The following is a 20573-nucleotide window of genomic DNA, read 5'->3' as shown; positions in this document are numbered from 1 at the left end:
CCATGGGATTCATTTGATTCTTAGAGACATTGAGCATTTCTATCGAATTTTTAACAGGAATGGTGCTGAAAATGACAGCAATTCCGTCGAAAAAAGAGGAATGTTTGTGGATTCTTGTCAGCCATGAAGGCATCCGGTACTATCTAGATAGAATTTAACGTGCTGCGTGACGTGCACCGGCTCGTCGTACGCGGCGAAAGCGGACATCAGCGACGAGATCTCGAGGCGCTGTTCCTGGGCGAATGCGAGACCCGGCACGGAGGACATGAAGCTGACGCTGGGAGCGTCGAAGTCGAACCACGTCAGCCGCGCCAGGTGGAAGCCGGCGTTCGCAAAGGGCGAATGCCAACTTCTCGTCGTCGGCGACCTCGGGCACCGCGAACGAGAAAGCTATCGCCGGATACGCAGCTGCGAACAGTCTGACGGCCTCGTCCGTGTCGCATCGCGATTCGAGAGACGAGTAGCCGTCGTGCTCCGGAACCGGAAATCTTGGAATCCACCTCTTCAGGTAGGCGACGAACTTCCTCTTCCTGTTGCCGTCCACACGTTTCTCCAACTTTTCCAGGAAGGAATCCACACCCTCCACGGCTCGCGGGATCGTCCGCGGACGGTGCGGTCGACTCCTTCTCTCCTCGCTGCCAGTCGGCGCACAGACATCCGACTACGGCGTCGAAATCTTCGAAAAGAATCAGTCTCTTTCCCATCTCCTTGTACAGGGTGGCTCGGAGTCTCGGCAGATTCCGCAACTCGCCATCCAAGTCGATGCGCAGACCGTCCAGAAGATCGTGACGTTCTAGACCTAATCTTTGTGCTTCCAGGGACAGCGTCGTCCCCGATTTTCTTCGCGAGACGTCGCGTAGGAATTGCTCCAGCGCTTCCTCGACTGTCTTCTCCGACGGAGAACCTCTCGCCTCGTTCAAGAAGCACCGCAGCTTCACTGCTTCGAACGTGTAAGGCGCGCGTCTGCCGCTGACGAACGCCGTCAAGTCCCACAACAGTGCCGAACGGATGTTCGGTCGCGCTCCGGAGTATGACGAAGAAGAAGACGACGACGAGGGGGAGAAGCTGCTGGCCACCTCTTCGGCAACGGAGACGACGGACGACGGTGTCTTGGAGTGCCAGTTGTGCTGATCGATTCCGGCGCACTCCATCCGAAACCAGAAGTTTCGCGATCGCGACACCAACTCGGGATCCGAATCGATGTTCGGTCTGGCGTAGCACAGGATCTGGATATTTGAAAGTACGTTTAAACCAATATGATTAATCTGATCACAGTTATATATTTGAGATTGTAAAACAAAATTTTCATCATTAAAGTTAGACTTAAAATATTCATTTAAAGTTTGAAAAATAATATAAGGATCATCAACAATAGAACCGTTAATCTTAAAACAATGAGCAACAGGTTTTGCCTTAGCACTATTTACAAAAACCAAAATCATTGCCATTATTTTCACATTTGGCAGCAAGCTTAGTTATAAAATGATAGTACGATTTTCTTGTTGTAGATTTAACCAGGTTTCTACACTTATTGTAAGCATCCCATTTACGACTGTCACAAGCTTAATAATATAATTAGAAATCCATGGAAGCTTAGCCTTATTTTGGCTTTACGCCTGGGAACACATTGGCTAATAGCTTTCAAGAACTTACCCTTAAAATCTCCTAAATTACATCAATATTATCAGACGAGAAACAGGAAACCAAATTTATATTAGAAAAAATATCAATAAAATTATCATTATCAATTTTGGAATATTGCAAAAAATAGTCAGGACAGGAGGAAGAGGAGTATGGACTTAAATGAGATTAAAATCAATAAAAATCCCATCGTGATCACTACCAGGAATGCCGACATGAGGAGACACAGCTGAAATGACGTCGGGCCTGTTAATATAAACATGATAAATAGTAGTTCCAACATTTGATATTGCACTTTTTCTTCTAGTAATAAAATCAACAACTTGTACAAAATTTAAAATATTTAAGGCAGCAAAAAGTTTAGTCTCATTACAGTTTTTATTACACAGAAGGTCAATATTCAACTCACCTACAAGTACAACAGAGTGATAAATCTGAACATCAGCTAAAATTTTTACAAAGCAAGTTTCAAGCTTATCATATGTTATTGCATTGGCACTAGGTGGTCGGTAGACACAGCCAACTAGCACTTTACCTTTTTTAGTGCAAGCAACTGTCCATATAATTTCCAGTCCGTCAACGTCGTATTGGGGAGCGGCGGCAGATTGAAGCAGGCGGTCCCTGGCAATTAAAACGCCTCCCCCATGTCGATTACGGTCTTTTCGAAAAATAAAATAATTATCAGTTAGCCTCAAATTCCACTTATGGCGATGTAAATATTTATGTTTTTGATGCTGGAAAACATGACTAAAATTCCATGTCTTAATTACAGGTTCCGGTAAATCCCTCGTAGAACTTGCAAATAAAGCAAGTAGTGTGAGTAGAAGTAAAGATAATGTAAAGGTCTTTGATCTAAGACAAAATTTCAAAGAGGCCATTTTACTCAAACGGCAAGGCCACCCGTGGTGAAACTCTAGCAGGGACGAAATCCGCTAGCCTCATAGGTGGGCAAAAGTAACACTTTGGCTTAGCTTCAAGCCTTCTCAAAAACTCACGAGATTGAATCAATATTCAAAATGTTAGACCCTCTGATGGGTTTTGAATCCTGGACTTGAAAATACTTTGGAAGGTAAAAAATGTGGCCTAATTGTTGTGTGATTAAATATCCACTGTCAACTCCACTTGCTAGCACCAACGATGATGGTAATATTAAATTTTTATGAAACTATGATGCAAGGATGCCATTTTAATAATTGAATATTTTAACATTGTTTGCTCCGGGGTTTGTTACTGCTATTCTTCTTGGTCTGTTGGAGATTACAGCGATTCTAAATGGAAACATTAATCCATCACCTCTATGATCTATTCGTTTTATGAAGTCACCATTTTTATCAAATAATTTAAGTTTATTATGACTTGACACTACTAAATTTTCATCAAAATCCATAGTTACACAATTAGGACCCTTTTCATCATCATCGTCATCATCATCATCATCATCATCATCATCATCATCATCATCATCATCATCATCATCGTTTTCATCAATGCATTTAAGTTTTCGCACTAACCTACCACTTGCATCAAACATTTTTACCCTCTGATTTCCAAGTTCAGCAACAATCACATGACCTTCCTCAGTTAAAGTGACATCTATGGGTTGCAGCAATTGACCTACTCCACTACCTTCTGAACCTATATTACCCAGTAGTCTACCATTATCAGCATTGAATGTATACACACAGTCATCATCAAAGTCTGCTACATACAAAACTCTAGTTGTCTTGTTCACTGTCAAGCCCCTTGGCATTTTCAGTATTCCTTTACCAAATGATCTGATTTCTCTAAATTTATCATCACACTTTACAACACACTTTCCTAAATCATCAATATACATGATGTGACCATCACCCATCTGATGCATTCTATTGACCTGCGCATCTTGTGGCACATTTATTCTAGCAACAAATGAACCTGATTGGTCGAACTTCAATATATCTTTACTGGAACTTGATACTAAAATACGTCCATCTGTATCTAACTCTACATCTGTCACCATCTTTGTTTCGTTTTGTTGTATATAATCTAATATGTTACGAGTGGTATGAACAAGCCCCAGTGCTTCCACGTTGATATTCACTGGAGATCCTTGGATGGGCTCAGCTCTGGCAGTTATCATCATTTGCCAATCACCTTCCACATTGCATCCACCTGTTATTTTGTACTCTCCATTTCCATCATTTTCTATCTCAGTTGGCGATTCTTCACCTGATGAATTTATTAGTGTTGCAGATAATTGGTGTGCATCACTCTCTGCTGGACCTGTTACTTTCACTACAAATAGTTGTCCTTTTGTGACAGTAATTTCTTTATCATCGTCAGCAACCTCATACGTCGTATCAACACACATCTGTAAAGACAACAAAGTATTAATGCAGGTTGAAATTTTTATAGTGCACTAATTAAGTAAGAAAAAGAATAAATTGTTGACTGGTAGTAGGCACAAATTCTATACGTTTCTAAGAGACATTGCGTGAGTGGAGTCGTTCTCTGTAAACCATCTAGAGAAGCAATTGTCTCAACACAATCATAGGCAAATTTTAAAACACATTTCTGTCCTACTTTGGATTAGCTAACAAGGCTAGGTTAGTCATGTGCATGTTGGTAACCATCATTATCAGCTCCAAGAATGGTTATAGGCATACATCCCCTGTTTTTGGACTTTTTTGATTGCATTACTTTGTTCGCAAGTTAGACCAGAGTGGCATACGTGTGCGGCATATTCGAGGGTTGGTCTAACATACCCGATGTACACGACAACAAGGTCTACATAACATATAGCGCATCAGGCATCTAACTGTTACTTTGTACTGTTCATTTCCATCATATTCTTCCTCAGTTTGCGAGTCTTCACTTGATGAATGCATTAGAGTTGTAGCTAATTGGCATACTTCACTCTCTGCTGGACTATCATCCATATGCTGCAATTCTTCGGATACAGACATCTGTAAAAAGAGAACAAAGTGATAATGTACGTTGAATGTAGTTCATTCTCTAATGAAGAAAGACAAATAATAAATTGTTGACTGGTAGGCATAATTCTGAAATTAGGAAGGAGTTCTTAAATGATGATTAGAATATCGATTGCATGAAAACCCCAGTCTCTTATTTCATTTTTTCTAATAATATCCACAAATCACAGTAAAAAGTGAATTGCTTATGATTCATAAATTGCATGTATAAAATTTCAAAAGAAAAAAAAACAATAAAAAACAAATCAATATAGGGATTACAAAAAAAACTATTAAGATTTTAACAAGTTCTTACAAATATTTTAATTTAGAAAAATATGGATTATTAATAAATAGCAAAACTTAGTGGAATTCAAATTAGATGATCAAATAACGAAATAGAATGTTGGTTTGAAAATAGATGATCAAATATTTACAAATTTTAAATAAGAAAATATCATGTTGAATAATTATTAATAATAATAATGGTCGACTTATAGAGCGCATATCATAGAGACCTCTATGTGCTTAACGTAAATAAGAATACAAATATAATGATACTTAACTAATCCTACTCCTTAAACCATGGACCTACTAAGGTTTGGCTCCGAGGAGTTCATCCGCCCTTTGTTTATTTAACTGAATCAATGATTGACAGCGTAAGGTATACTAGTTTCTTTTCAGAAGATTGATTGCTGATAACATTTTGTTTGAGCTCCGTCAAAAAGTTACGGTGAAGTGCCAACAAACTTTATATCAAGTTTCAATGTTTGTTTTGATTTTTTTTTATAACTAATAATAACTCTAAAATAACAGATTATGAAATAAAATCATTTAGTAGAAAAAACAGGAGGAAATCAGATAATTAATTTCTTTGCATTTCTTGTGGTTGCATAGACAGAAAAAATGGTTACCTAACTACTAATCAAATAATAATATTTAAAAATTCACAAAGCTTGCAAAAGTTTGTTTTTTACTGTACATTTTAACAATATATTGGAACAAAATCTGGCCTGCGATTTATTCCAGTGGACATACTGCACCATATTTTAGCTAGAAATAAATGGCAAAAAATGAAACTAGTAGCATTAAGCACTTGTAAATGTGTATATTCCATTAATGTATCTAGTAAAATGAATCAGTATTGCTCTTCTTAAAACTTGATATATTAAAAACGGAACATCTCTATTTCAAGTCATATAATTGTATTATTTAAAAGTTTTGCCATTTAAATATAAATATGCCTTTGTTTTCAATGTTTAGTGAAATGAATATTTGTAATACAAAGTCCGAGGTACCTTGATTCAAGTGTTGTGTGGTAGAAGTGAAGTAATAACTGTTGTTATATGCACTCCTAGCAGGTTAACAACATGCTGATAAATTTGTTGATGACACAAAGTCCAGTAACTGTAACACAAACATTACATTCTATTGCTTGTCTTGTACAGCTACAATGAAATAACATAATTTGATTGAGTTGGTTGTGGTGATCATGCTGAATATTGAAAACTTTCTTTTGTCCAAAATGAAATTTGTTGTGTTGACAAAGCTAATAAAATTAGAAAAAAAGACATGTAACAAACACATTAAAATAAATACAATTATAGCAGTAGAAGAGTAGAGGCTATAAATGATTTGAAAGATTAGGCCTAGATTTGTTGCTGAGTTGCATTACTTATGTTGGAATGGGCCGCCTATATATTATTTAACTAAAAATATATAAAAAAAAGAACCAAAGTTTTCTTGTTTTTGTAAATTGTACAACGCAATACAGTACAGCCAATCATTAAACCTGATGAAAAGTGTTCATATACCGTATTATACGATTTGCTACTTCAGGTCCGGCCAGCACAGATGACCACTACTGGGCGTAAAAATAATGAATTTTTTTTGGAAACCAGGAGATATTAATTACATTGGCTTAATCAGCGGATTCCTGCTTGAAATTCATTAGTAACAGGTAAAAGTCTGGATAATGGGTTTTGCAAATAATGAAGCAATGTTGTCATTATGACTAGAATTTATGTATGTGTAAAACTATAACCTCTGATGTTGGGCCTACATATCAGAGTGTCATGAGAATATCTAACTATTGCTATCTTATTAAATTTATTCAATAAACGTAATTGATTTCGCAGCTTCACTTTGCTGATTTACATTAAATGCACATAATAGGTAAAATAGATACAAATATTCCATACATGTAAAATACGTACATTCATGTCAATATGCACTTATAGAATAATTAACAACTACGATACATATAACCTTGATTATACGTAAAATACATACATTGATATCAATAAACACTATAAAAAATAAACAACTATGAAGATACATGTAACCTTGATTACATGTAAAATAAATACGAACTCATACCTTAATATAATAGTCTGCGTAGACGAGTACATATCGCTACATCTGATCAGTTAAATGTGGGCGTTTTAAGAAATTACCAGGATATATATGTAAATAAAATTGTATCAATGTATCAGGTATAATTGTCATAAACATAAAACATCGATATTTTTTGTTTGTTCTGGTTTTGTTACAGCTGATAACAAGATAATCTGAGAATACAAATCCTCGCCCTACTGTTGCGCCATATCTTTGCATATAGTCGATGCTCTAGATCCGCTGGTTGTTGTATTGGACCTATAGTGGTGTAATATGACTATATATCCCCTCTCCTGGTTTTTACCGTGCTGACCAAGCCGTCGTACAGATGTGTATAAGAGACAGTATATCAGGTGAGTGTAGTCGAGCGGTAAAGTTAATCGAACGTATGGGGCTCAAATCTCCCTAGCTTCAGGCCTCAAATAGCAAGCCCATCAGTCGGGCTTACACGCCTTCCGGGTGTGTAAGCTATACGAGATACGAGAAGCTTTATTACAATTCTTATAACAAATTGAAGTTGAACAATAGACCAAGAAAACACAATACAATAACATCACAAAAAAGGACACGAAACGCTAAATAAATAAAAAAATTTATGAAATAAAGCAAAGTAGAAAAATTATGAAATGCTAAAAAATAAAGCAAAAAAAGGGATTAGGTCTAAGAGAGAATAGAATTGGATATATTTACAATTGCATATACAATTTAGAAACATTGAAGTAAAATGTGTACATATCAGGTATAAAAGAGTTAAATTTATAATTAGACGATAATTAAATTAGTTGATATTGTACAAAACAAATAAAATAAATTCATAAAAAATTAATATAAGATTTACAAATACAATAATTTAAGAATTACATATTATTATTTTTTTTTAATATTTAGAAAGTTTAGAAAGATAGCGTTACCAGCATGTGCTCAGTCTACCAATTATTGAAAAGACCACAGTTAATAATAAAACGTTTTGACCTTTCGCATCTAACTTTAGGAAGGTCATAGGCTTTCTTAGAACGCAAGTTGTACTTATTAAATGTTGCAGGCGGCAGCAAGTGGTTTAATTTGTGTTTCGGTTTTTTTTACTTTATTAAAGTATTTTATACTGAGCATTTCATGTCTTTCTTTCAAAGGAAAGTGCAGCGCACGCCTCTTTGTATGACATTGAAGGGCACATATAATTGCAACAGCTCTCCGTTGGATATGTTCGAGTTGCGACGACTGATGGACGGAGATACTCGTACCCTAAACCTGACACGCGTATTCAAGCAATGGACGTATAAAGGACGTGAAAAAACGGAGAAGTGCGAAGGTATCAAAACCAGATTTCCTAAGTTGTTAAAAAAAAATAGAGGCGCTGGCTACTACGTTTAGTCATATCGTCAATTTGAGCCTCCCACTTCAGATTTTCAGTTATGTGTATGCCTAGCAGCTTAACATAGCTCAACTCTTCGATAACACTGCCATCACCCGTGAGAACTGGTATCACATCTAATTTCTTTCGTTTAGTGGAGATGACTATTTCTTTTGTTTTCTTTTCATTCAGACGCATCTGATTTATCGCTGACCACTCGTTTATAATAGAAAATGAGTCTTTCATTTTGTCATTTCTGAGTCATCGACACGTGATAAACAAAATGGGACCGAGCCAGGATCCCATGTGGGGTTCGCCACAAGAAAACATGGTCGCCAATTTTTGTACGATTTGCTCTATTTGACAGGAAAGCGCATGTCCAATCTATCAAGGTATCCTGAACTCCTAGATTAACAAGCTTCTCGATTAAAATTGTATGATTTATGATATCATACGCTTTACTATAATCAATAAGCATCATGCGTAACTCGATTCCTTTGTCCGTCGCAGAGTAGCACCGATGCAATACTGACATGAGCGCATCAACAGGCCTAGTACTTACACCTTGCATACAGCCAAATTGGTGAGAGTTTATTTTATCCTTTATTTGATCCCAAACACGTTGGCTGATCAGTGCTTCAATCGGTTTACTTACAATTGGCGTTAGTGAAATCGGCCACAGATCTTCTTCAATTACTTTGGGAGGGTTCACTTTCGGGATATCTCAATAAAAAAGCGGGTAAGAAAGGCGTGTAAGAATTTGACACATGGTCGGTCCGCTCAAGTCGGTCCACGCTTGAGACAGCCTGGCCTAGCCAAATGGCTCACGTTGGCAGTGGCGTAGAAAAATATTTTTCATTGGTGGGGGGATGATTGGCGTGTTAGCCAGTGTCGTAACAGGCGCGGGGGAGGGGGAAACTGCCCCTCTCCTGGTTTTTACCGTGCTGACCAAGCCGTCGTACCAGACTGGGTAATAAGAGAAAAGAAAGAGGGGAGAGGGAGGGAAAGAGAAAGAAGAGGAAAAGAAAAGGAAAGAAAAAGAAAAGAGAAAAATAAAGACAAGAATAAAAAGGAAGATATCATAATGACCAGACTCACAACACCCTGCAACTCCTTCTCCACTTCAAAAACTGTCATAACTCCTTTGATCTATGCTACCCAATGGCGTAACCACTGGGGGACAAGGGGAAAATATCTATCTTCCCCACCCCTTTATAAATGCCCTTTTCATCCCCTGAAAGTGCATAAAAACCTCAAATTTCGCGCTCCACGCGCATTTCTTGTTAACATGGGCCAATTTCCTCTAAAAATTGCACATTTTAGGGAGTTTTGATCAATTCCAACGAAATTAGAATTAAAAACACCGGGGGACAATTAGGGAAAATGTCCATCTTTGGAAAATCTTTCCGCACCCCTTGACAAATGCACCCTCTGAAAGTGCCTAAAATTCTCAAATTGTTTGCGTGCATTTCTTGTTACGGTAGGCCAATTTCCTCGGCCCCAAAAATTGCACATTTTAGGGAGTTTTCATCAATTCCGACGAAATTAGAATTAAAAACACAAAAATATTTTTACATTTTTTTTGCATTTTTAGGGCTTTTTTAGGTTTATCCTTTTAAGTTATTTAAACACATAATAGTCCCAAAACTCAAGAAAGACAAATTTAAAATAGATCGTTTTAACCTAAAAGAAGGGCCTCAATGTGTATTAATGGTGAAAGAATATGTTTGAAATAAATAAAACCACGATGAAAATGCTTAGGCCTATATTTAGTTTCAAACACACGTGTGTGGCCTATATTATAATTAAGATAAGCCCTATGTCGTATTGTTTTCTATATGGGGAGTGGCTTGGGGTGGGTATGGTAAATTACTAACCGGGAAAATAAATACCCACTCTGACCCAAGCCCTCTGTTACGCGCCTGGTGTTAGCGCCAATGTGTGCCCTTGTGCGGACAGGGGATGTGCCCCCCTCTGAAGCTGGAAACCTTGTTTTTGCAAAATAAATTGATGCAATTTGCTATTATAGGCCTAATCAATAAATTTCTCATCAACCGATATAACCTTAAACATTCTTGGAATTGACATAACATTCAGTGTGAAATGTGGCTCTCTTTGCATGCATATCTAAAATCTAAGGAAAGAGGAGCTTAGATTGGTACCAGATAAAATAATTTTGTTATCAACATTAATACATTATGCTAATTTTCATCTTTATAAGCGCATAAGACAGCAAATTATTTCTGTGACAGTCTTTTGTAGTGTGTAAAGCTCCATTTTATGCCATACATAGTCAATATATTGGGGGGATGATACAATGGCCATCCCCCCCCCCCTTGTCAAATATTGGGGGGATATATCCCCCCCTGGGATCTACGCCTATGCACGTTGGCACTCTCAGTTGTGACAAAACTATAAATAATGTTCTAAAATCTACATTTTTCACCGAGCGTATTTGTTGTTGTTGTCGTCCTAAAAGTTGACTGTTGTTGTTTTCTGCACCTGTATTTAAATTAGCCGTGGTAGCTTTTTTGACGGCTTAAGATTACCTGGCATTGCAGTCGTAAACTTTAACAAAAAATAGTATTAAAATAAAAAATAATTATTTTTAATTTCTTAATTGGTTCGACCATCACTAGAATATGAATACACTGTTTGGAAACCCCACCTTAAGTTCAACATCGACAAAAGTGAATCAGTACAACAAAATATCACCCGCTTCCTTTTAAAATCTACACACCTTCCCTACCAGTTAGGAATGCATCGGTTATTCTGTTTGTCTTTACTCGTATGATAATAACATATAATAACATAATTCTTTTACAGTATCATACTGAAACTAAACTAGAATGGGTGTGTAAAGTGCCGTGGAGGGTGTAGAAACAAAAAAGAAGAGACAGTTGGAGGCAGGAACAGAATGAAAAAAAAGAGACCAAATGACAAAACCTTGCGCTCAATATTACAAGTCGGTTTATCAAAATCAATATAGGAGTTTGGAACTATGTGCAGGAGGCATCCTTCTTATGACCGGAAGGGCTGATTTTTTGTAGGCTGCAACTGATGATGATGCAACTTCCAGGACCACAATGAAAAACATTTCTTTAAAATGATTGTGTCATCCTGGCTCAAGATATTAGTAAAGTAAAGATGTTGTGATGACTGATGAGAGTAATCTAACCTATTCCAGACACGGTTTGTTCTTAGATAAAAGAGTACATGAAAGCATTTGTAGTAGTGATTGGAACTTATTTGAGTTTATTGTCATATCTGGTGAAATATGTGGCAGGTATTACACATGATAGAAATTGAATATTAGAACATTACAGATTGGTTCAAAAGACGTCGTACATGTAGAGCAGAGGTGGGCATAAAAATCGGTCAGTGTGAAATTTGATGTTTCCAGTGAGCTTCCAAAAAATTACATCACTTTATTCTCAGTTTCAATGTTACTTTTTACATATGATTGATGTCGGACCATCAAAAACAAGGTGTTTTCTAGACAATTTTGATTGGTGTGCCGCAAACATAAATCGCTGACGGACCGCATGCGGCACGCGGGCCGCACTTTGCCCACCTGTAGGGAGTCCCATCCAAGTTTTTGGTAATAAGGGGTGGTACATGATCTTATCTATACTTGTCCAGTGGCGGACCTTAGGGTAACTTGCAGGGTATGCTAGGTATTGGCATATCTAGGATGTGCGAGGGGTGCGCACGGCCCCCACCCCCTAAAAAAATACTCGTCCATCCCCCAGTCGCGCCTCCTCCCAAAAAATCATTCTCAAGCAGTTAAAAATCACCTCAAATCACATTATTTTGCGTGCTCACATAATCATCGATTCCCCCACTTTACCTTCCTACCCCCATCAGCTCCCCTGCTATAGTAGGAAAAGTTAGTAAGTCTACTACTATACAGATAGATTCAGATATTGCGTTCTATAGTCAAAATACAATGTATGTATTTTTTCAATACCGGCATGGTTGTCTTCTCTTCAAAAGATTTATTATTCTTGTATTTTAACAAATTTCAATTCAAATAATAATAATTCAAAGTTTCTTCTATACCGGTCATATGTATGTAAATTTATTTAAACTTTAATCATTCAGATTAGACCTATATAGAATACTCCATCGACAGTGGAGGTCCCGATTTTTAAGAAGAAGAGCATGAGCACATACTCTTGGAAGCACCACTTCCTTTCCAGCGTTAAATTGGCTATACTGACGCCGCGGCGCGGCGGCGCGCCACCACACGGTGGTCACAATAGCAAATTTAAGCGTTGTAGGTATGCTCTGACTCCCGTTGACTCACTGAATACGTGATTGATGATATTGAAAACCAGCCATGCGGAAATTGTAAGCCCCTGAGAGTACGATGCGATAGGCTACGTAACCACGACGACGTCGCCAAAAAAGTTTGTTGGGAGGAAACGGATTAAATGTTTATCTGGATCGAGTTTTAATAAATTGGTATGTATTTTCAAATACTTGTACGAACTGTAGACTAAGCAATCTACTAATGATATCTAGGCTGTAACATTGTGAAATCATATAAAAATTCGAGGTTTACTTTGCACCAGGTCGGAAAAAAAATAATAATTTAAGGATTCTATAACACAGTATTCCAAAATAATAACTAAGCCGTACCTTAAGAAAAACCTCCAATCCTCGCAGATAAGTTCATCAACACATCACATCTTCGTTTCGAATAGTAGGCCTACACATCAGGGGGAGTAAGTATTATTAATAGAATTTTGACACATGATGATCTGCACTAAGGAGTACCTGGTAGGTTCCAACGCAACTGCGCTGATTACTGTAAGATCGAGTAAATCCGGTATGGAGGAATGGAGGATGATGGGATGAGTCATGAGATAAAGATAAAAATAAATATAAGACCCTGTCCTAGAAAGATCACTACAGTAAACAACACCACACATTTCTTGATAACCGAATGTCCATGTGGATACTTTATTACTAAACATCTGTATAGTAAGGTAGTCTTTCAAAGTTGCGGAGTAACTGTGCGGCGTGGCTGAACCGTGTTTGGTCGAATCATGGTAGAAAAAAAATACAATCAACAATTGTCGGCGGTGGGGGGAACCACAAATGTACGGTATTATTTATTAAATGAAATAATATTTAATTTGTATAAAATAAAATTTTATCACTAAGAGAACAGATAATGATGTCAAAATATTGTATATACATCTAGGCTTCATGATCAAAAGTTCTTGCCAGGATTTGGTATGTTGGTCCCTGGCGCGGCTGGGCTGCTGGGCCGCGGCTTGGTGCCTAGAATCGTAAATAGGCCGTGAAGTAAAAAGTTTGCGGAACGCCGGTCTAGAGACTGTCTCTTATACACATCTAGATGTGTATAAGAGACAGTTGTAGGTATGCTCTGACTCCCGTTGACTCACTGAATACGTGATTGCTGATATTGAAAACCAGCCATGCGGAAATTGTAAGCCCCTGAGAGTACGATGCGATAGGCTTCGTAACCACGACGACGTCGCCAAAAAAGTTTGTTGGGAGGAAACGGACTAAATGTTTATCTGGATCGAGTTATAATAAATTGGTATGTATTTTTAAATACTTGTACGAACTGTAGACTAAGCAATGATATCTAGGCTGTAACATTGTGAAATCATATAAATATTTGAGGTTTACATTGCACCAGGTCGGAAAAAAAAATAATAATTTAAGGATTCTATAACACAGTATTCCAAAATAATAACTAAGCCGTACCTTAAGAAAAACCTCCAATCCTTGCAGATAAGTTCATCAACACATCACATCTTCGTTTCGAATAGTAGGCCTACACATCAGGGGGAGTAAGTATTATTAATAGAATTTTGACACATGATGATCTCCACTAAGGAGTACCAGGTAGGTTCCAACACAACTGCGCTGATTACTATACTAGCTGTAATATTATGGAATAATAATATAATTAAATTTAATAATTTAATTTGGTGTTTAGTATGTGTTTCATATGTGTTTGATCCAATGACCGGGGTAGTAATTTGAAGCGCTAGATGCTTGTGCATGAAGCGCTATATAAGAACGACATATTATTATTATTATTATTATTATTATTATTATTATTATTATTATTATTATTATTATTATTATTTTACACTACTCAAATAACCGACCAGACTCAATGCTGCTTTTTATACTTTCAAAATCTGTACGTAAACAGTGTCAATGCATAGGGATATTATAATTACATTACTAATAATCCCTTAATTTCCACTGTGTCGACTACACTGTCTTGACCAACTACGGTACCAAGAGATTTTGGCCTACCCTACTATACGCCGCGTCCTTTCATAGGACAAGCAGCGAACCCTGTTTTTGCGCCTCGCGTGGAGGAAGTCCCACATGCATATTCACGTAAAAATGTTCGCCCGAATGACCTTAAATAGCGCCCTCTATAATTTCCGACTTAACTGTATGGGGAAAAATATAATGCGATCGGGCCGATCCCTCCACGAGACGGGTTAGCACATCCGTTCTCCCCTGGCGGGTGTACTGTACTAGGTTAAACAGCCACAGCTGGCGGCCGGAAATCAAATATGTGAACTTTTCTGACAACAATTGAGTTGGAATTAGGTTGACATACCCTGAAATTGGCTCTACTTGAGATGGTTGATGCTGGATCTGGATGTGTACTCCTCAACGCCACTAAAAGGAGCAAAGCGAGAAGGGATGGTGGCGCTGTAGGCCTAGCTTAGCGTTCTGTATTCCTTAGGTGGTCGGATATAGCAATCTTGAACCTTTCTTTGTCTTCTATTGATGCAATTTCATTAGGGATTCGATTCCAGTCTCGTAGAGTTCTTGGTATGAAGACAAATCTATAACAGTCCTTTTGGGCAGTCACCTCGGAATATGTACAATGTCTAGAGCGACGTTCCGCAAACTATGGTCCCCGGCCTAAGTTCGCGAAACATTTTTGGAGGGCCGCAAAGCCGTCTGGAAATTAAAAAAAAAAAAAAACAACAACAAAGAGACGTTTATTTATTTTATTTATTTATTTATTTATTTTATTTCAACAATCTTTAATGAGGGTGGTTTCATCATTGAGAAAATAGTTTTTAATAAAGCCGCTTCATTGTTACAGCGAATGCGTCGCTTGTACACGCTGCTAAAGTGTTTGATGATGCTTGCTATTGGAGTTATAAGCGGTTTTTGTGCCTATGCCCCCTCGGAAGCTAGACACTATGTTATCGTCTAGTATTAACCCTGTAAGATCGAGTAAATCCGGTATGGAGGAATGGAGGATGATGGGATGAGTCATGAGATAAAGATAAAAATAAATATAAGACCCTGTCCTAGAAAGATCACTACAGTAAACAACACCACACATTTCTTGATAACCGAATGTCCATGTGGATACTTTATTACTAAACATCTGTATAGTAAGGTAGTCTTTCAAAGTTGCGGAGTAACTGTGCGGCGTGGCTGAACCGTGTTTGGTCGAATCATGGTAGAAAAAAAATACAATCAACAATTGTCGGCGGTGGGGGGAACAACAAATGTACGGTATTATTTATTAAATGAAATAATATTTAATTTGTATAAAATAAAATTTTATCACTAAGAGAACAGATAATGATGTCAAAATATTGTATATACATCTAGGCTTCATGATCAAAAGTTCTTGCCAGGATTTGGTATGTTGGTCCCTGGCGCGGCTGGACTGCTGGGCCGCGGCTTGGTGCCTAGAATCGTAAATATGCCGTGAAGTAAAAAGTTTGCGGAACGCTGGTCTAGAGAAGTACGTGACAGGACGCAAGTGCACTTGTAATGGAATGGCAAGGCGATTATGTAGAGCTTGTTGAAAAATTGCAAGGAATCCCATTTTAATTCTTTTTTCATAGCAGAGACGCTACTGAATCTGCTGTAGTTGCTCAAGACAAATCTCGCATTTCTGTTTTGCACAGCTTCGATATCTTGGATTAATTGTTTAGTAAATGGATCCCATATACCAGATGCATATTCAAGTCTCGGTCTAATTAATGATTTGTAAGCAAGGTCTTTGATATGTCAGGGGCACGAATACAGATTGCGACGTACAAAACCCAGCATTCTATTTGCTTTATTGATAATTTGTTTAATATGTAGATTCCATTTTAGCTTATAATTTATGTTAATTCCTAGATGGGTGTGATCCTTAGTTTCATTAAGCACAGTATTATCAATTAAGTAATTATGTTTGTGTATATTTTTTGCATGAGTGATTCTCATGACACAGCATTTATTTGGGTTAACCTTCATCTGAATTGTCCTACCCCATGCAGTAAACGTATCAAGGTCCTTTTGCAAGTCACCAGCACCATGAGACCCAGTTATGACCCTATATATGATACAGTCATCTGCAAAGAGTCGGATATGTGAAGTAATATTATTTGGTAGATAATTAATGTAAATCACAAAGCCCATGGGGCCAGTGACTGTCCCCTGCGGAACACCAGAAGTGACCTCAGCCCAATCCGAATATTTACCCTCAATTACAACCATTTGTTTACGTTTAGTAAGGACAGATTCTCAATTTATTTCAAGGTTTTCCCAACTATTCCGTATGTACGCATTTTCTGAAGAAGCTTCTGGTGCGGAACTTTGTCGTCATACGCCTTTTCAAGTCTGTTATGATAAGGTCTATTTGTTTTTTTTCTTATCTAAACTTAAGGCAATATCTTGAATTGTGTTTGCTAAATGGGTAGAGTCATCACTGTTGCCTGGTCAAACATTTTTGTCTGTAAAAATTAGTCAAATAATTAATCAATCTATCAATCAACCTATCAATCATAGTCATAATTTATTTCGTTCACATCCAACAGCGAGTAACTCGCAAATTACAGGATGGATGATGCTTTAAAAACCAAGTTTCTTTATGAGGCTTAGTGAGTGGAGTTGGTTTTATTCGTGAGAAAAGGTCGTTTAGTAAGGACAGATTCAATTCAATTCGAATAAGAAAGAATAAGAAAAAAGGATTACAAAAATGCAGGCTGAAAATCCAGAGGTCCTGAGCAAGCAGCCTCAATGAACCTTGTCAGTGTATGTATTAACCACAACACCCTATTTACTAGGCAAGGCAATGAAGGTGGGGAAAGAAAGGTGGGCCAAGGACGATGCACAAAACCCACCATGTATCTCTACGAATGACTGGTGTTTTGAAAGACCATGGCAACATTATCCTAGGAGAGAGGTTTAACAATAAATACGGCCAATGTTACATCAATCTGTATCATGAAGTGTATTTAAATGATAACTACTGTATAAACCAAGCTTGTTTTTATATTTTTTTTGTTTTTTAAAATTCATGTATAGTGTATATACTGTACTGTCTCGAAAAGAAGCCTATGCTATCTTGAAAAGAAGCCTATGGGCTTCTTTTTGAGGCTAATTTTGCAAACTAAAGAGGGGGAGTGGCTTCAATTCGAGATAGGCTTCATCTCGAATTGATTAAGCCCACTGGGCTTCAATTCGAGATTTCGATCATGATATTGACATTTTCAATTCTGCTTTCATCAATTTACACCTAAGTATCTTATGATTTCTGTCACCTGCGTTGTTTGTTTATGTACTACCAGGTAGGGGGGTCATATGGCACCTCCCTGGTAATACCATTCTTTAAGTGATGCTTCTGTGTCTGCAGTTGAAATATTTCAATAATTAAATAAAAATAAAGAATAAAGAGAGCCAGAAAGGTATGTTACACTACAATACGATATATAAAAATGCCTTGATTTAACTGTGTGTCTTCTTAACATTATTTATTATTGTCAATATGACACTTTCTCTAAACTCCTAGTAAAAGGTGGGGAAAGGCCTCAATTTTGGTGAGGATTTGTTTCTTTTTATTTGTCTACCATTTAATCTATTTAATCTATTGTTTTACCATTAAATCTATTGCTTTTAGTAGGCTTATTTTACATTATTATTTGCCTGGGTTTTCACTTTGGACTTTCTCTTCTTTGGAAACAATTTAACAGTCATTAAAATAAATTATTATAATTATTATATTATTTAAAGTCAAAACAAATGGAAAATACACTTTGCTCAATTAAACAATAACATCAAAAACAGCTATAAAAATAATTGTTATATCTGGATCAGTGAATCACATTGTCATCACTTTAACAATCGAATATGACAATTTCCTGTAATTAATTTTGTTATACAATCTTGAACAACCTTTACACTAAAACTCATCTTTGAGTACAAGGAAGTATACATATGTATGTATATAAACTGAACATGTGTAGTCCACTTTCAAAACCGCTTAACGGCATTGAGGGAGCCTCGCAAAATAAAGCAACGCGTATACGAGTGGACCACGCGATGCGATTAAAGGCAGTTTAATCCCATAGTTGGGCACGCGTTGGGATTATTTTCCTGGGCTACTCCACTTCGTAGTGGGGAATTGATAACAGGCTTAGTGTAAAAACCCAATTAACACAAACAAAAACGTCTCGTATAAAAATAAACCCTGTTGGAAGTAACGCAAGCTCACGTTATATTTCTGAGAATTACATTAATAATTTATCGAGATTATCGTCAACGTTACTATCAAAACTAACAGACAGCAGAAATATAAAAATAAAGAATAAATTTGGCTGGAAGTTTAAGGCCTGTGGTTTCGATTTTGACATACTCTATGTTCTATCAAAGTAAAAGTTAGACGCTTGACTCTGGTCCTGTACTCAATGGGCTATGGGATATTTACTGAATTACGATCTCTTAACATATTATCATTATTTCATTCTTTAAATTGCTTTTTCTATCCATTGATTTATTGTCTATAATTTGTTCCAATATTAAATAGTTGGGAATAACCTTGCATTTAAAATATATTATGGTAGGCCTATATAAAAAAATAACTGTTTACGCTAATTAACTTTAATTTATGTTCTACTGAATGAGCTGTTTTGTTTGATTTTTAATTTCTGTTCACTTCCATGTTGTCTTTATTGTAATTAATTTATTTGTATCGTACCAAATCCATTTTCAAATATATATAACAAATATAAAATATAATTGAAAATGAGACTTAAAGAAAATAATAAATACAAGATTTAATTGCACACTGAAATTCAGAGACTGATATTTTCTTAGTTTATTCTATGCTTTTCCATGGTAACGTCGAGTCGTTATCACTGGGCGCCGTATCAAAACTAACAGACAGCAGAAATATAAAAATAAAGAATAAATTTGGCTGGAAGTTTAAGGCCTGTGGTTTCGATTTGACATACTCTATGTTCTATCAAAGTAAAAGTTAGACGCTTGACTCTGGTCCTGTACTCAATGGGCTATGGGATATTTACTGAATTACGATCTCTTAACATATTATCATTATTTCATTCTTTAAATTGCTTTTTCTATCCATTGATTTATTGTCTATAATTTGTTCCAATATTAAATAGTTGGGAATAACCTTGCATTTAAAATATATTATGGTAGGCCTATATATAAAAAAATAACTGTTTACGCTAATTAACTTTAATTTATGTTCTACTGAATGAGCTGTTTTGTTTGATTTTTAATTTCTGTTCACTTCCATGTTGTCTTTATTGTAATTAATTTATTTGTATCGTACCAAATCCATTTTCAAATATATATAACAAATATAAAATATAATTAAAAATGAGACTTAAAGAAAATAATAAATACAAGATTTAATTGCACACTGAAATTCAGAGACTGATATTTTCTTAGTTTATTCTATGCTTTTCCATGGTAACGTCGAGTCGTTATCACTGGGCGCCGTACAAAAGGTACGGCTATGCATAACTCGGCCGCAGCAAGATCAATTACCCTTAATAGTCAATTTCCATAGCAGCAGAACCGTGGGACTGTCCTTATAAATAGTTCTAGAAGAAGCAGGTACTGGCATTAAATTGCGTTTATCCTGTCACTACGAATTTATTCCTCCATAATCATGGCAACAACATGAGTTTGGCCTGGTTAACACTGGGCAGCATACAAAGGGTTTGAGCTATGCATAACTCGGCCGGTAGCAAGATCAATGACACGTACACTTTTATTGTCTGTATTTCCATATCAGCAGAGCGTGGGAATGTTCCTATGAATAGTTCTAGAAAAAGCAATATACTAGCATTAAATTGCGTTTATCCCGTCAATATTCATGGCAAAAACATGAGTTTGGCCTGATTATAATACAGTATAAAAGTGTATAGGAAATTTCAGTGGGTTTCGAGTCTTAATAT

General features: G+C 36.7%; 2 protein-coding genes across 5 annotated transcripts in view; one reads left to right on the top strand and one right to left on the bottom strand.

The window, feature by feature from the left end:
- Window positions 1-2000: 2000 nt before the first annotated feature.
- On the bottom strand, window positions 2001-7211 carry LOC117105267 (tripartite motif-containing protein 2-like). Of its 4 annotated transcripts, none has more exons than XM_033246360.1 (4): window positions 6972-7211; window positions 5891-6141; window positions 4386-4586; window positions 2001-3991 (listed from the first exon to the last, which is right to left on the bottom strand). In XM_033246360.1, the coding sequence occupies exons 3-4, from the start codon at window positions 4584-4586 to the stop codon at window positions 2828-2830; spliced, it is 1365 nt and encodes a 454-aa protein (XP_033102251.1). In that variant the 5' UTR covers window positions 5891-6141; window positions 6972-7211; the 3' UTR covers window positions 2001-2827. The 4 variants fall into 4 exon arrangements, with proteins under 4 accessions (XP_033102251.1, XP_033102250.1, XP_033102252.1 ...); XM_033246359.1 differs by having other exon boundaries at window positions 5891-6040; XM_033246361.1 differs by having other exon boundaries at window positions 5891-5999.
- Window positions 7212-11495: 4284 nt separating this feature from the next.
- LOC117105332 (toll-like receptor 2) overlaps window positions 11496-20573 on the top strand; it is a 22015-nt gene continuing 12937 nt past the window's right edge. The window contains exons 1-2 of the mRNA XM_033246452.1: window positions 11496-11626; window positions 12754-12807. Coding sequence (XP_033102343.1) covers window positions 11496-11626; window positions 12754-12807 — 185 coding nt within the window. The remainder of the gene's footprint in view (window positions 11627-12753; window positions 12808-20573) is intronic.

Source organism: Anneissia japonica, unplaced genomic scaffold, assembly GCF_011630105.1.
Source record: "Anneissia japonica isolate Jap-2015-1 unplaced genomic scaffold, ASM1163010v1 scaffold287726_len2788222_cov184, whole genome shotgun sequence".
Taxonomy (NCBI): Eukaryota; Metazoa; Echinodermata; class Crinoidea; order Comatulida; family Comatulidae; genus Anneissia; species Anneissia japonica.
This window is presented reverse-complemented; position numbering and strand designations above follow the sequence as displayed.